At 37.4% G+C, this 16,303-nt stretch overlaps 1 protein-coding gene across 1 annotated transcript in view; it reads left to right on the forward strand.

The window, feature by feature from the left end:
• The window catches only part of HMCN1 (hemicentin 1), a gene marked incomplete at its 5' end in the record, with an annotated part of 190,986 nt that overhangs the window by 140,521 nt on the left and 34,162 nt on the right, over positions 1-16,303 (forward strand). Inside the window, 15 exons of the mRNA XM_084291227.1 lie at positions 2,093-2,254; positions 3,334-3,447; positions 3,583-3,785; positions 4,039-4,120; positions 4,251-4,382; positions 4,614-4,763; positions 6,165-6,324; positions 6,911-7,035; positions 8,583-8,766; positions 8,925-9,022; positions 9,447-9,725; positions 10,260-10,450; positions 12,059-12,140; positions 12,928-13,064; positions 15,969-16,110. Coding sequence (XP_084147353.1) covers positions 2,093-2,254; positions 3,334-3,447; positions 3,583-3,785; positions 4,039-4,120; positions 4,251-4,382; positions 4,614-4,763; positions 6,165-6,324; positions 6,911-7,035; positions 8,583-8,766; positions 8,925-9,022; positions 9,447-9,725; positions 10,260-10,450; positions 12,059-12,140; positions 12,928-13,064; positions 15,969-16,110 — 2,241 coding nt within the window. The remainder of the gene's footprint in view (positions 1-2,092; positions 2,255-3,333; positions 3,448-3,582; positions 3,786-4,038; positions 4,121-4,250; positions 4,383-4,613; positions 4,764-6,164; positions 6,325-6,910; positions 7,036-8,582; positions 8,767-8,924; positions 9,023-9,446; positions 9,726-10,259; positions 10,451-12,058; positions 12,141-12,927; positions 13,065-15,968; positions 16,111-16,303) is intronic.

Raw genomic sequence — 16,303 nt, forward strand, 5'->3', positions numbered from 1 at the left:
TCTCATATCCTTGTTAGCTAGCTAATCTTAGAGTTACACACTAGATAGAAGGCAAGTGCAGTCTTCTCTGTCTTATTTGAGTGTAGTCCCATAATCCGAGACATCTGATGATTTAGGTTATAACGTACAAAAGAAAAAAATCTTGCAGCAAATTTACATTCTAAATGAAACAAATTACAGTGCTTTTTTCAATTCAGTGATTTAATTTGCCAAAAAATAGTGTTATCATGGAAAGAATTTGCCCCTATTCTCTGAGAGGTTCTTTTCTTTCAGTGGAATCTACCCAGATTTCCTGATGCTTGAGCTTTGTTTTTAAATTTAATTTCTTGACATTTGTGTTCTAACTTAAATTTCTTGTCTTTAAAATATTTGTTTATAATGGCCATAGTCTAATAGTGTCATTTTAAAATAAATATTTGTATGAAGCTTCTTTGATTTCTAGCTCAGCAATATTACTAATTTGCGGCTATTAATCTTTGAATGCAATTTCATGTGAAAAATTAGACTAATGCTCTTAAGAAAGGACTACCAAAGGTGAAGCACTGATGGAAGTGTATTATCGTTAAGCAGCATGATCTTTGTTTTCCCAGCATCAGAAAAAAAAAAAAGGTTATTTTTCTACTATTTTTATGTTTTTAACATAATTGCTTTTGTAAAATTAAAGTGTATCAACTTATCTTTAATAAGTTGAAAAATTCTTACCTCCAAGATGAGTAATAAAACCTTAAAAATAAAATTAAACCTTAACAATCCTGAAAATAAATAAGCATCCACTTTTAAAAATTCCTGTCTCTAACAAACAATAAACAGGCCATTTTTTACACTGAATGCTAACATTGAGCCCATTACTGCATCTTTATGCACATAAAAATACTTTTGTATATGTGCATTACCTGCGGTGGTGCATTTATGAGTGCTTTGCTTACACAGTAGAAACCTGCAGAATTTGAAATGCAGTTTAAGCAAAATTCATTAAAAGGTAACTTAGATTTAGCCCTTTTTATTTAATTTTCCACTGTCTTGCACTGCCAATAATCACATCTGTGGGAAAGTAACTGTAAAAGGAAATAAATATAAATATCTATAAAATGTCATCAGATCCGAATTCTCCATTAATTTTAGTGAACTGTTTTATACTCGTTATTAGGGAAATAACCCTCAGATATTCCATGCTGAAAAATATGGAATGAACTCTCCCATTTCCATCGACTCCTCTTGTTTCTGTTGTGCCACAGAGGAGCAATAAACTTGGCTTAATGACTGCTTTGTGTCATTCAAGTGACAGAAAGCAGCTGGAGTATTTCTGGTGGGTATGATCCAAAATACTTTAACACTTCTGTCTTTGAAGAAGAGGATTCCATGTGTACTTTGGAATGACTTTTCCACCCGTTTGAGCCAAGAACATGCTTTTGCTTTCCTCTTAAGTGTTTCATGTATCCACACTGCAAAAACGTGGAAACTAAAACTTGGGGTTTATTAAAAAGAAAAGATTTACAGTTATTTATTTTTAAATAGTTATTGTAAAAAGGTCAAATGTCTAAATAGTCTTCTCTTTAACAGCAGTGGGACTTGGAAGCTTAAAAATGCACCCCTATGAGCAATGCATGTGTGTCAGAATTTTAAACTGCTTAGCTCATTATTACACAACAGGTTTGTCTGGTTAAAAAAAGTACTCTGGTTCTCTATAACGGGAAAATAGTATATTTCAGTAAGAACAGGAAAAATACTATATCAGCAAGAAATGTTGCTTAGCCCTCTTAGATATCCTGACAAAGTAAAATTTGCCCTGCCTTGTGTAACAAACATTCTGTGAATACATTCTTTTAAAATTCATAATACTTTGATCAGGAATTGTAAGATCTTTTAGAGGTCACTGAACTTTCCCAAATTCCAAGCAGAGAAGGATTGTAGATGAAATTGTTTCCAGATACATCCAAAAAGCAGAGGATCCATTCACAAAGTGTGAAAGATTTTTGCAACTTTGCCCTTTGGCAAAGCTCAACAATTCAGCTTTATTTTAGTAGATCAGCATCTTGCAGAATATTGTTTGCTGATGCTGTGAAAGATACTATTGATGTATTTCTCTCTGCAGTTCCTCCAAATGTTGTTGGTACTAATCCTGAGAATTTGACCGTGGTGGTGAATAATTTCATCTCTCTGACTTGTGAGGTCACTGGCTTTCCACCTCCTGATCTCAGCTGGCTCAAGAATGGAAAACCTATCAGTTTGAATGCTAACACTTTTATTGTGCCTGGTGAGGAATCTCAGCTATTTATACAGCCTTTGTACTGGACTTCTGTCTGTTTTGTATTAATAAGGGTGACAGCCATTTATGGAGCTAATATATTCTTAGTATTATTCCAGTGAGTAGACAAGACACTTAGCCTATTGTGTTTTTAAAGCATTTAATAATGTCTTGGCTGTTGGATGGGTTCACTTCTAAGGAGAACTAGCTCTGACTGAAAGCACTGAAATAAACTGTGTGAAAAAGACTGTTGGGCAAGTCACGTAAAACAGAGGTCCTCTGATAGAGGTATCAATTAAAGTTGAGGCACTTTGACTCACCTTGCAAATAAATGATCAGAAGTAGTGATGGAGGCTGGGATTAGTTTTGCTGGCTTAGATGGCAAAAATTAACAACCCTCCTATTAATTCCATGGGAAACAGAGTGAACCCTTAGTGACTGCTGAATTCTTAGGAAGAAATCCTTGTGTCTGCTATCTCCTTACTCATTCAAAGTTCCTCACTCAATTAGATGAGTGAGTGTGTCATTTCTACTCCTGCTGCTTATGTTCAGTCCAGAATATCTAGATCCCTTGCTGTGGTGCTCAGTCCTGTTCTACAGCTATTACTTGGCTGGGGGCTGTGTTACCAGCATGGACTAAAGTGCAGACATGGAACTTGCTTAAAGGCAGCAGAGGCATATGTGCAGTTTAGTAATCCAGGTGCAGACAGTAGCTTCGCAAATGGAGACAATTGATATATAGGGAGTAAAGGATCAGATAGTGACAGAGCTTGGGGAAAAGAGCATAGTTAAGTTAGCAGAGAGGGTTTAGCAACCATGAATTAAAGAGGCCTTAAAGGTGTGTCAGTGGTCCAAACTTACAGTTAACAGCACCAGTAAAAGACCCTAAAATTTTCTTCTTTGATTTTTTTATGGATAAATGAAGCTTAAAAAACAATGGCAATTGTGTACATTTTTAAATCTGAGGCTAATTTGGTGCCTATGTTGGACCAGTCTGTTGGACACAATCTGTTGTCAGTTCTGTTGTCGTATTTGAAATTGATACCATAACCACAGAATAAATATCAGCGCTTCTCTTTTTACTTCAGGTGCTCGGACTCTGCAGATTCCTCGAGCCAAACTATCAGATGATGGTGAATACACTTGTGTTGCCAGAAACCAAGCTGGGGAAAGTCAGAAGAGGAGCTTCCTAACTGTCCTTGGTTTGGTTTTAGTTTTACTATTTTCCTAAGATAATATCTATTGCTTAGAAAATACAGTATTTTGTTTTTTTTCTTAGGTTGTCTTTTTCCCTCTCACAAAACAAAGGCAAAAATAACTCTGAGCTTCTTCTACAGTCCCCCCAAGCATCAAAGACCATAGTGGAACCTCACTGACAGTGCTCAACGTGAGAGTGGGCACCCCGATGATGTTAGAGTGTGAATCCAATGCTATCCCACCACCAGTCATCACCTGGTACAAGAACAGGCGTATAATTTCAGAGTCTGCAAATGTGGAGATCTTAGCAGATGGGCAAACATTGCGAATCAAGGGTGCGGAGGTAGGTCAGGCTTGTGGGATGCTGCATCTGCCACTACTCCACTACTGTTAAGCAATTCTTTTGTTCTTTATGGGTGTGTTCTACTAGATATATGTAGGAGATACATTTGCTGGAGGCCTTTAATTCTGTGAAAAGGATTTTGAGTTGGCAAAATCTGTTAATATCTCTATACTGTAGAATTAATATAAGATCTACATAATAAGCTGGTTTTGTTTTATATTATTTTTAATTTTTTCTTAAATTTTTATTCTAGGTTTCTGACACTGGCCAGTATGTGTGCAAAGCCATAAATATTGCAGGACAAGATGATAAAAATTTCCATCTTAATGTTTATGGTGAGCATACTCCATACTATCTTCAGTAGTCATTATTATAATGTCATAGATATTGTAGAGCAGATAATTCAAAATCAATTTACAAAAATATTTGGTAAGCAAACTATTCAGACTTCCATTCAATTTGTAGTGCCACCACATATAGAAGGCCCCGAACAAGAGTGGATGAATGAAACAATCGGTAATCCCATTACCTTCGTGTGTGATGCTACTGGAATTCCTCCACCGAAACTAGCCTGGTTTAAGAATGGAAAACCACTAGGTAACATTCCTTCATACTCTTTCCTGCTCTTTTTTCCCCCTTTGGAGTACTGCTGTGCAATTTGTAGTCTTTTTTTGTTGTTGTTGTTGTTCATCTGTCTCTAGGTAGACTCTTACATTAAGTGATTGGAATCTTTTAATTTTGTTCTGAAATTTTGATGAAAAATTTTCTCAGGATATGTTTACTCTTTGTGGCCTGCTTTGGAATGACCACCTGTTTACATATTTTCAGAAAATTCTGATTCTCCTGAAGTTCATATTTTATCTGGTGGAAGCAAGCTTCAGATTGCTCGCTCTCAGCTTCTGGACAGTGGGACCTACACATGTATTGCCTCAAATATAGAGGGAAAAGCTCAGAAAAGTTACATTCTTTCCATTCAAGGTAAGTCATATGAGTGCAGTGGGCAGAATTGGTTAGTAATTTTTGAGTATGATGCTGTATCTGTACTAGAGACACTGAGGTAACATACACAGAGAAGTGGAGAATTTGGATCAGTATTCCTATCATTTGCAACCAGTGGGAAAAAAATGGTTAGAAGATTATATATCTAGTGAGAAATTTGCATGAAAAAGAATATTATTTACCTCTCATAGTAGGAGAACTTGAAAGCTGTCAGGAACTGACACACTCTGTGTGTTTGCAGCTGATCACATCCTTCCTTCTGCTGATCACTGAAGCTTCACTGGTTAAGTGTGGAACAACACACATACATGGTGTTCCAGAAGCAATAATACCTGTTGCCTTTTTTCCTCATAGCAAACAGAAGGAGATAGAAGTACTGGAAGAATTTTCTTATTAAAAGAATAAATTATTTCCTCAGTCAAATAAGAAACCCCTATTTGTTAGGGAATTGTATATTTCTTGCCTCCCTATACATCACTCTTATACTGCAAGCACCTCTACTTTCCTCTGTTCTTAATGACTCATCCCCATTAATTTCACTAGCCTCCCATGTTCAGTAACACACTGCTTGTACAGCATCTGCAGCTTTCTGCTGTGGTCCCTTCCTAGGCCAGCAGTTGCTGGTTGGGGAAGAGGCAGAGGAGCTGTGAGTTGTGTGTGCCAGCAGGTACAGATGTGACAGCTAGCCATCAGCAGGCCACACAGATCCAGTGACTGTTCAAAAGAGCAGTTGTTCTGTGGGGGTACTAGTTCTTGTGTATCCCTGTCTACATGCCTGTTTACCTCAAGTTTAGGAACTGAATATTAAGCTACTTGCTTCATCTAATATGACTTAAATTTGACAAGTGGGACCAGATAGCGTGACAGATAGCGTGACTGTCATTCGTGTTCTTTAGGAGAACAGACTGAAAATGGCTTGCTGGTTAGGGCGGAGCAAGTGGCTCTCTGTTGATGGGAATATGATTGTCATTGATGCAGTAGGGCATTTGACTGTGTACTAAGCATATGCTCAAGAATTAAGCTGGCATTTTGTTGTTAGTGTATTGTGATGTTGCGTGAACTGGGATTGTCATAATGTTATTGTCCATGTTAGTCAGCCTTGTTTGAGCAGGTAGGTAGATGTTAAATAAATAGCAAGTATTACATGATTTCTGTAATCTTGTAAATGAGTGGGTTTCAGAAATGATTAAAGGGGCTTTGAACTTATCTTCACAGAACTTCCTCTAGAAACAAAGTAATACTATACTTTCTAAACTAGTTTTGTGTTGAAGGTACTACAATAATTAGTAGTAGCACTAAGCTACTGCAGCATTACTTTTTATAGCTTAAATTATGTCTTTTGCTGATGAATGTTCTCTTCCTACCATCCTACATTCCTAGTTCCTCCTAATATTGTCGGCTCTGAAATGCCTAGTGAGGTCAGTGTCCTGCTGGGAGAAAGCATCCAGCTTGTCTGCGATGCTAGCGGTGTTCCCACACCCGTTATGCAATGGCTTAAAGATGGAAAAACAGTTGCCAGTGATGATTTACAAAGAATAAGGCAAGTAAAAATTAGCAGGTACTGAATTATTTTCTTGTATAATTTAAAATACGAAGAGTGTAAAGAGGACAGGAAAGAGGAACCATTCTTTAATTCTAGGTTCCTAAAGTGTGCTTAAAGAGGGTCTGAGTCCTGGTTAGCCAGGTTAAGAACATCATCTCCCTCTTCATCTTTTATCATTCTAGTATACTTTGTCACTACTTTGATTTTTTTTAAATAAAATTATACTGAGATATATATATATGATATCTGTTTTTTTCTCAGTTAATAAGTTCCCTGAAAGTTCATCAGATTAATTCAAATTTGTAAAGCTCTGCAAGTTCCATTAAGTTCTTTTGGAGGGGAAAGATCTTGATGCTTTTTTTTTATGGATTCTTGAAAAACCTGTTTGGAATTAAAAAAAAAAAAAAAAAAAAAAAGCTTCCTAGCCTATCTCTAATAAATAATTTACAGAAAACAGTGGTTCTCTAGTGAAATTCCCAAGAGGATAGAGGGAATTGATTTAAATGTACAAAACTGAATGTTTATTTGCTAGGTCATAATAATATATAAACAAATTCACCGTGTTTTATGACCTTCCTTGCAGAGTAACTCCAGATGGCAGCACATTAACCATTTTCAGAGCTCTCACTTCTGATACAGGAAAATATACTTGTGTGGCTACTAATCCTGCAGGAGAGGAAGATCAAATTTTCAACTTGAATGTATATGGTGAGTTTTCACAGATGTGAAACTAAAATCTGGTCCATAATCCTATCTTTGTAAGTGCACTCAAGAGAGGGCTAAGAAATGAATGCCTGTCTTCAGGATAATACTACATGCACATTTCCAATTTCATGTACTGTAGATATCACGGTATGTTACACAGGATGTTCTGTCAATGACAAGATTATTTAAATTGCTGTTAAATACGTTTTAGGATAAACAGAAATTAGTTTGTTTGGTGTATTTTATAATAGAGGAATTCTGCTTTTGGTAATTTTTTTCTTGCTGAGATTCACTAGGGGCTGATTTACCATGATATTCCTTTTTTTTTTTTTTCTGTTAATCAATTTGCATTAATTCTTGTCAAAGTACATCAGTAAAACCAAAGTAATAAGGTAGAACACTAATTGTTAAAGGTTCCCTCTTCCCTGAGAAATAGATTATTTAGAGTTTAAAAGAAATATGATATAGTTTGGGATGAAATTCTTGTTTTCTTACACAAAATGATATAAAGAAGACAGCATAATTCTTCTTTGCCATTGTTGTATGTGGACATTTTATTTTTTGCAAAATAAGAACCTGATGTGCTGTGATTAGTGTGAAAAAGTTCTGCATAGGAAGCATTTCACAGAGGTGTAAGCATGTGTCCCAGTTATACAGTGAGAGTCAGAATTAGTTGGAATGTGAGTGTGAGAAGAGTAACAAGATGACCTTTAATATAATAAAAAAATAATACTGAAAAAAGTACCACGTCACATCCCTATACAATAGTGGAGACTGTTTTGGTCAATTTGTATTGGCTGAGGCTCAAGCAATCATCAACTTAAGTCATCTTACCATGCAACTGTAATGGTGTGCAATGGGATCCTAAGTCAGTCAGAGCTTGGAGCTGCATGTGCCTGGACCTTCTTTATAAAGCGAGTCCCTTTTTGCCCCCAAGACTTAAAAGGCTTTCAGACTATAAAACCAAACAAAAAGACAGCTAAAAACAATGTTTTTTTTAGAATCATGATCCAGAATACTTACCCAGTCATTTTGAAGTTTTCTGTATACTTTAAAATTATCAGCCTATACATCTAGAAGTTAAGCTAACTTTCCTCCTTTGTGATTCTAGCTTTCATGTTATTTAAGGTTCATTGAAGTAGATACTTTTGGTAGCAAATTGCAAAGTCCCATTTGGCCTTTAAGAGGTTCAACGCATTCCCTCCAATTCTTGACCACTTGCTCCCCTCTGAAATGCCATTTTTTCCCCATGAGCTTCAGGCTCTGAGCCCAAAGATCTCATTTGCCACAGCCAGCACAAATAAGAGGGAGTGTTATAATCATTCTACAGTGCATCTGGTTTTAAATATGCAAGCAAGTATTTATTAATGCTCAATATTATTGTTAGAGGTTTTACTGTTAAAAAAATTGGGGAGCCTCTTCTTTCTTAAATGCCTGTGAGACATTAGGTGCAAGATTTCATAGGCTTCCTGGTATTGCAAAATTACATATATGGAATGATTTTAAGAAGCAGTCTTAACATCTTCCTTTTCAACATTCACAAAATGTAGTTCCTCCAGCAATAACCAATAATAAAGGTGAACCAGAGGACCTCACTGTTCTTTTGGACACCTCCATAAATATTGAATGTACTGCTACTGGAACTCCATCTCCGCAGATAAACTGGTTAAAGAATGGCCTTCCTCTGTCTGTCTCCTCCCAAATCAGGTTGCTGTCAGCTGGGCAAATTCTAAGGTTGGTTTTCATTTATTTTAACATAGCTAGCTGGGTTTTCTGTCTTTTGCTAGCTAGCATTGTTGGAAGCAAGAGTAAAATTTGATCCAAACCATGCCATAATAAAAGTGTGATACTGTATTCCAGTTACAGCTCAACTAAAATGATTTTCTCCTTAGACTTGCCCGAGTGCAGATATCTGATGCTGGTGTGTACACTTGTGTAGCATCTAGCAGAGCTGGAGTGGACAACAAGCATTACAGCCTTCAAATTTTTGGTAAGTTTCTCTGAAAAGCTATATGTAAAAAATCTATTGCTCAGTTAATTTCTTAAACCTAATCTTCTTTTTTCCTTCTCATAAACACAAAGTTGCAGACATCCACAAGTGTTTCATACTTAGATAATCATTAGAAATACATTCACTTTTTTATGTTTGTTTGTTTGTTTTGTTTTGTTTTAATGCAGTATTTTAACCCTCAAAGAGTTCTTACTTGAATTGGCACCCATGAAGTGTCACAGGTGTTTTTTTTTAGAATGAGTAATAAAGTACAATTTTCAAGTGAATTTTAACTCAATTACTTAATATAAAATAAGGAGTGCAGGTGATGAGACGCAAAAGGGTAGCTGCACTGCAGTTATTTTATATTCAGAATTAACTATTGTGTGTACTCTGTGTGAATCAGCTCTTTGTTTCTCTGCAGTACCACCAAGCTTGGATAATGCTGGAGGAACAGAGGACATGACTGTAATAAAAGGCAGTTCAACCTCAATGAAGTGTTTTACTGATGGCACTCCTGTCCCTACTGTGTCCTGGTTTAAAAATGGAAATCCTCTAAGCCTTGGAGCTCACCTAACTTCAAGTGACCAAGGAATGGTCCTTCATTTTGTAAAAGCAGAAATTGGTGACACAGGCAAATACACTTGTGTAGCGTCCAATGAAGCTGGAGATATCAGCAAGCACTTTTCCCTGAAAGTGCTGGGTAAGGTTAACCTGTCAGCTGAACAAAATGCAAGCAGTAAATGAGTATCTACTCAGGGCAACATTTCAAAAATTGTCTAGTGATAAGGGAGTATTTTCAATAAACATCTTCTGTATTTAATAAGACAAATAGGATATGGAACATACCTAACATATCAAAATCTCAGGAGTACTGAAATATGCCAACTAGCAGTAAAGTGATTTGCAAAGTAATTTCGTATAAACAAACAAATTGGGTTAGTGGAAATTCAGCTTGACAGGTTGATAGCACAGCTGAAGGTACAACAGCGAAGAGATAATAAAAGTCTTTGCTGATACTATGTAAAATTTTTTTTCCCTGGGATTATGAAAACATTGACTACTAAATTAATTTCACAAAATGTGCAGATTTCTAAACAGAGGCAGATGGAAATCATGATATACCCAGTTGTACAGCCAGGCATAATACTGATGCAGACTAATTCTATAAATTCTGAACACAAGTTGGTGAATTAGGCTGAGTCAATAAACAACATGAATGTTTTTCTTTCTGTAGAGCCTCCTCACATCAATGGTTCTGATCAACCAGAGGAGCTCTCTGTGATTGTCAACAACCCCCTTGAACTTCTTTGCATGTCTACTGGCATTCCAGTCCCCAAAATTTCATGGATGAAGGATGGGCGCCCACTTCTGCAGAATGACAATGTTCATGTCCTAAGAGAAGTGCTTCGAATAACCAGTGCTCAGGTAAAACATTTGTTTCAAAACAGTCTCAAAAGTTTTGAAAACATTTTGTTTCAAAACAGCCAACCCTAGAGGAGTGTACAAAATTGTCTGCTATTAGGGCTGTCCTAAGAAAGGTCCTCAAAAACCTCTATTCAATTAATCTGCTTGCATGTACAGTTGGAGAATATATTTTTCAAGCCTTGGCCTAGGAATTTTCCGTACAGAACAAGCAGTAGTATTGTGGGTTAAGAGTGACCAAGTACTTCTGCCTCTTCTGAGCATTATTCAAGTTCATTCTTTATTTATTGCTGCTTTCTCACACGAAGAACAATCAAGTCTAGGGACTTGTGCCTTTTTCTGGGTTTATTTCTCTTTTTAGTCTGTGTCCGTAATCTTATATTGTTGATTTTCTGCCTGTTTGAATCTTGTTACTGTCACTTGTTTTTCTTCTTCCATATTTTATAGTTCTTCCTTAGCCTTTCTTCTTTTTCAGAGAACTAAGATTTTCCTAAGATTTATTTTCTTCTCACATGTATAGGCCATAGACTGCAGGGGAAAAAATGCCTTTGCAGCCACCTTTGTTATAAGTTAAATAAAAATAAATAAAGACAATACAAAGGCTTTCAGATTAATTCAGGCAATAAAAGAGTCCATGGAAAAGTAACTTGCACAGAACTAGACCACTAAACTAAAGCTGTATTCAGCTACACTCAGCCAGGCTGAAGGTCACCAAACACAAGTGGGATGGGGCTCAGGAAGAAGGACGAGCAGTTTGATTAATTTGAGCTGGTTTTGCTTCTAAAGCAAACACTTTTCATCTTTACAATGAGGAGTTTACAGGACAGAGAAAGCATAGAGACATTTTAGGATATGTGCATAAAAAAACTTCCTTAGTATCCAGAACTGACCTTTGCATACATGTAGATGCATACTTACAGCTGTTTCCTTCTTCATTGATCAACTATAACAGAAAGTATCACAAAGAGAAGAGGTTCTTCCTGGAAGCAAATTACCCAGAGAGATTATTTAGAGCCCTGCTGCTCCTAAGCAATCTCTGTACCATCCTACCATGGTAACAGAAGCAAGTTTCCAAGAACTAGAGAAGACAGGTCTACAGGGAGACCTTATAGCAACCTTCCAGTGTTTAAAGGGTGCCTAAAGGAAAAATGGGTAACCTACAGGATAGACTATCAGGAAATTTAGTGACAGAACAAGAAATAATGGTGTTAAATTAAGCAAGGGTAGGTTTAGATGAGATACAAGGACGAAATTCTTCACTCAGAGGGTGATGAGGCACTGGTATAGGCTGCCCAGAGAAGCTGTGGATGCCCCATCCCTGGAAGTGATCAAGACCAGGTTGGGTGGGGCTTTGAGCAACCTGATGTAGTGGGAGGTGTCCCTGTCTACAGCAGGGGGGTCGGAACTACATAATCTTTAAGGTCCCTTCCAACCCAAACCATTCTATGAGTCTAAGAACTCTTTTTCATTTATTTTCAGACAGTTCTTATCTGTTGTCTTTACTTTTAAGTGCTGCCCTTTAAATTTTGCTGTCCATGTTTATATTTCACTGTTTTTCTGAATTGTTCCCAGATACTGCAATTCTTGCTGAAGTTGTCCATGTGTTTCTAGGTGGAGGACACAGGAAGATACACATGTGTGGCATCTAGCCCAGCAGGAGATGATGATAAGGAATATTTAGTAAGAGTGCACGGTAAGTTTAATTTAGGCAAAAAATATTCCTCAAACTGTAAACTCCTAAGGTATGTAACAGTATTGCAATTTAATGGCTAATGTATTACTAAAGAAGAAATACGTGTTTTGAGAAAATGATGTTATATCATATGATAACTAACATTTCTGTATAAGATTAAGTATTCTAAACTTGATGAGCAATTAAAAGGGAAAGTTCTACCTGATTTACTCCAAGTCTTGTTTTTTGAATAAACAGGAAGGTTACAGATATCAATAATCGACATCAGGGGTCATTTGAACTGAGTTTATTATGCTTATTAAAAAGAGTATAAAGTGTAATGATGTCCATGATATTAGTTTTTCAGTAGAAAAACTTAAGAAATCTATTTACAAATGAATACATAAAATGTAGTGTCAGTTAAGGTAGAATACACCAGGACTTATGCAGTTTTACAATATGACTAAGGTTTCTTCTTGAAGGTTATAGCTTCCCTGTTTCTTGACGGAGAGTTTATGGAAATTCTGTGATCCCCACTCTGCCTGGCTTAAATGCTGGTGCCTTCACTGAGAATGGACTTTAAATTAATTTGTCACAGTAGTTTCCAGTGTGTGATGTAAGAAACAGGTTCACCAGTTATACAAACATGGTGTGTTTAACACAAGTATTGAAGAGCAGAACTAATCAGTGGCACTGTAGCTTTGTCTTTATTTTAAATATTGAGAAATAAAATCAAATTTTTCAATTAATAGTTTTAATGGTGGCTCATATCTGTGGTGTTTGTTTTTCTTCTTCATTTTTGTAACAGTTCCTCCTAATATTGCTGGTACCAGTGGTCCACAGGACCTCACTGTGTTGCAGAACAGACAAGTTATACTGGAATGCAAGTCAGATGCTGTACCACCTCCGACAATCTCATGGCTTAAAAATGGAGAACTTTTAGAGGTACAGGAGTTATATTATTTGTATTAGTTTGTTGCTCCCTTTAATTTTTACACACAATGCTTGAGGTTTCTTATTCTGTTCACTTGCTCCTTCAGTGCAGTCAAGTTACAGTGCCTTGAATTCAAGCTGAGTTGCCCCAGTACAAATACAGTTAGTCCTAAATGAGTACCTGAAGCTAGCAAGCATGTGAAGTGGCCATCCCGCTGTTACTTGTTCTTTTTTCCTTTAGGGGGATCCCTTGCTCCTCCTGGATCCTCTGAACAATCCTAGAAGCCTTCGGTATACTCCTGAATGGCTTCCCAGGAAAGGTAGCTGAGAGAAGACTACACTATATGTTTCCTTTGTGTATATTATGCATCCTCATATTCTAGTAGCATTTAGGAAGGAATTAAATTTCTTTACATTGGGGAAAAAACAAACCATGGATTGCTAACCACCACGGGTTTGTATCAAATGCATCTTTTTCACTCATGGTTCCATGTAGTGTCATATAAGGCATTGAGTCCTTGGTGGTTGAGCAAGATGAGGATAGTTTAAACAGAACGGTGTTGTTTTTTTTCTTTTCTAAATTTCTCATCATTTTATGATGACTCAGAAGCCAGATGATTTACAACAGAACAATTTAAATTAAGCTATTAACTGAAATTAATTAATAATTTTCCCTATATTGATCTTTATTTGTGAATAAAGAGGAAACAAATTTATCTTATGAATTTTGTCTCCCTTAGTTGTAGCCCATCAGTAGTCTTCATACAAAGTTCTGCTTCTTTGTTTTACCTGCGTCAGCCCGTTCTTCAGGCTCTTTTTCTATTGTAAATTTAGAAGAATGAAATATCTGTGGTAGAAGTAAGAATACGAGGAGTGATTGTGTCTTACTAAGTGCTGCTAGGGAACGTTACCTTGAATATTACTGTGTGCAGTTCTGGGCTCCCCAGTACAAGAAAGACAGGGATCTCCTGCAAAGAGTCCGGTGGAGGGCAACAAAGATGATTGGGGCCTGGAGCATCTTCCCTGTGAGGAAAGGCTGAGAGATCTGGGTCTGCTCAGCCTTGAGAAGAGAAGACTGAGAGGGGATCTTATCAATGTTTGCAAATATCTTAAGTGTGGGAGACATTGGGATTTGGCCAGCCTCTTTTCAGTGGTTTCTGGGGACAGGACAAGGGGCAATGGCCAAAACATGGAGCACAGGAAGTTCCACACCAACATGCGAAAGAACTTCCTCACAGTGAGGGTAATGGAGCACTGGAACGGGCTGCCCAGGGAAGTTGTGGAGTCTCCTTCTCTGGAGATATTCAAGGCCAGTCTGAATGCCATCCAGTTCAACCTGCTCTAGGGAACCTGCTTTGGCAGGGGGGTTGGACCCGACGATTTCTTGAGGTCCCTTCCAATCCCTACAATTCTGTGGTTCTGTGATATGGACCTCCTTATCTTGGGAACATTGAGGATTCACAATGACAAGAGATGACTGGAGAAGTCAGATTTTCAGATTGCAGTGCCACTTTGGTTTAAGTCATCACTGCTTTTTGAAACGGCCTGGTAATGGAGGGTGTCATTCCTCCTCATTTTGTTGTCTTCCACTGTGCAGATTTTGAAAACGCTAGACTTCTCTGCGTTTAATGATGTAATTGTGCAACACCACCACTTTCAGTAGCAGAACTATAGGAAGACCTAGCCTGGGACAGCTTTGGCAGTCATAGTCTCGGCACTCTTCCTTGCTTTTGGGAAATGCACCTCGAGTGTTACCAAAATAAGTAAATAGGAGTGTCTGGACCTAGTCCATCTTTATTTAGAAACTAAAAGAATTTCTGAATTTGTATTTTTTTTAAAGTTGATGTTTCTGACATGCCTTGAGTATAGTGAAAGTTTTAAACAATAGCTTCATTGCCTGTGTTTTGCCTTCTGTGTCTGTAATCCATCCTGGTGGTGAATCATTTCACCTGTGAGGTTCCGACAGTGTTGTCTGGTTTGCATCCTTAGACTTGCTGTGTTGGTGCCTAGTGTTAGAGCAGAGTACTTGAGTGGTAGTACAGAGAGGTGCAGAACCAGAAGTGTTTCACATATCTGTTGTAGTTGCTACAACAGACCTTCTAACTTTCTGCAGACCTTCTAACCAAAAGAGCAAACGGGAATGTTGGCTTCAAATGTTATCTGAAGTGTGCATAGTGCATACTGTAAAGTTTTTTGTTTGTTTGTTTTTAAGGGGAGGTGGGGGTGGGTTCCTGTTTTTTTATCCAGTCAGTTTTTGGAACACTTGTAGTTGGCATTACTGTCATTCAGTTGTTCAGTCGTTCAGTTCTTATCCAGACTAGCTGTGGTTAAAAAAAAAAAAAAAAAAAAAAAAAAGGCTGCTGAGCAGGTGCTGTACATTCTCAGAGCTGAAAAGAGTGGTTTCCTCATATCCAGAAATGCTGGCTAGCAAACCTAATAGGCTAAGTTTATGTTGGATTCTGTCTGGTCGAGACTTGTAATGTTTGAAGAACAGTCTGGAGAAACTGGTATTTCTTCTGCTGGTGGTATGCATGGATTTTTGGGGAAAAAAAATAATAATCATGTGCTAATGGCTTCCCCTTTTCTGTAAAAACTCAAAAGCCCTTTGGCTGTACGTTGTGGATTAGTTAACACAAAAAGCCACCTTATTCAGGCACACACCCCAGAAGGAGTTTCAAGGTGGAACCACTGCTAAATGATAACTTATTAAAAACTTGTTTATCCTATTATCTTCATGGCTATAAATAAAGTTAAACAAGCAGTTAATTCAGCCCTTTGTTTATCTTTGTCTCTCTTTCGTGGCTGTTCATACTCTGAAACAAAAAAAAGCAAAAAAAAAAAAAAAAAAAAGCTCTATCTTTAGAAAGAGAACAATCATAAAATTAAATCCATCAAACTCTCTCTCTTTCCCCTTAGGGAACTCCTCGAGTTCGAATCCTATCCAGTGGGCGATACCTGCAAATCAATAATGCTGACCTCAGTGATGCAGCAAGCTATACATGTGTGGCAAGTAATATTGCAGGAAAAATGACCAGGGAGTTCGTGCTGACAGTACATGGTAAAATTATGAAACTGTTCTTGTTGGTTTTGATCTTTGCATGGTATTTCTGCTGGATTTCAAATGGCAAGAAAGAAGCATTAATAGTCCCTTTGTAGCCAGGTGCAGGCCACTTAGGCTGCATCTGAACTGTGAAACCAGGTGTATTACCTCACGTGTTTCACCATTGCAGTTCACAGTTGTCCCCCATGCT

This window comes from Netta rufina (assembly GCF_964035555.1).
Source record: "Netta rufina genome assembly, chromosome: 8".
Classification (NCBI taxonomy): Eukaryota; Metazoa; Chordata; class Aves; order Anseriformes; family Anatidae; genus Netta; species Netta rufina.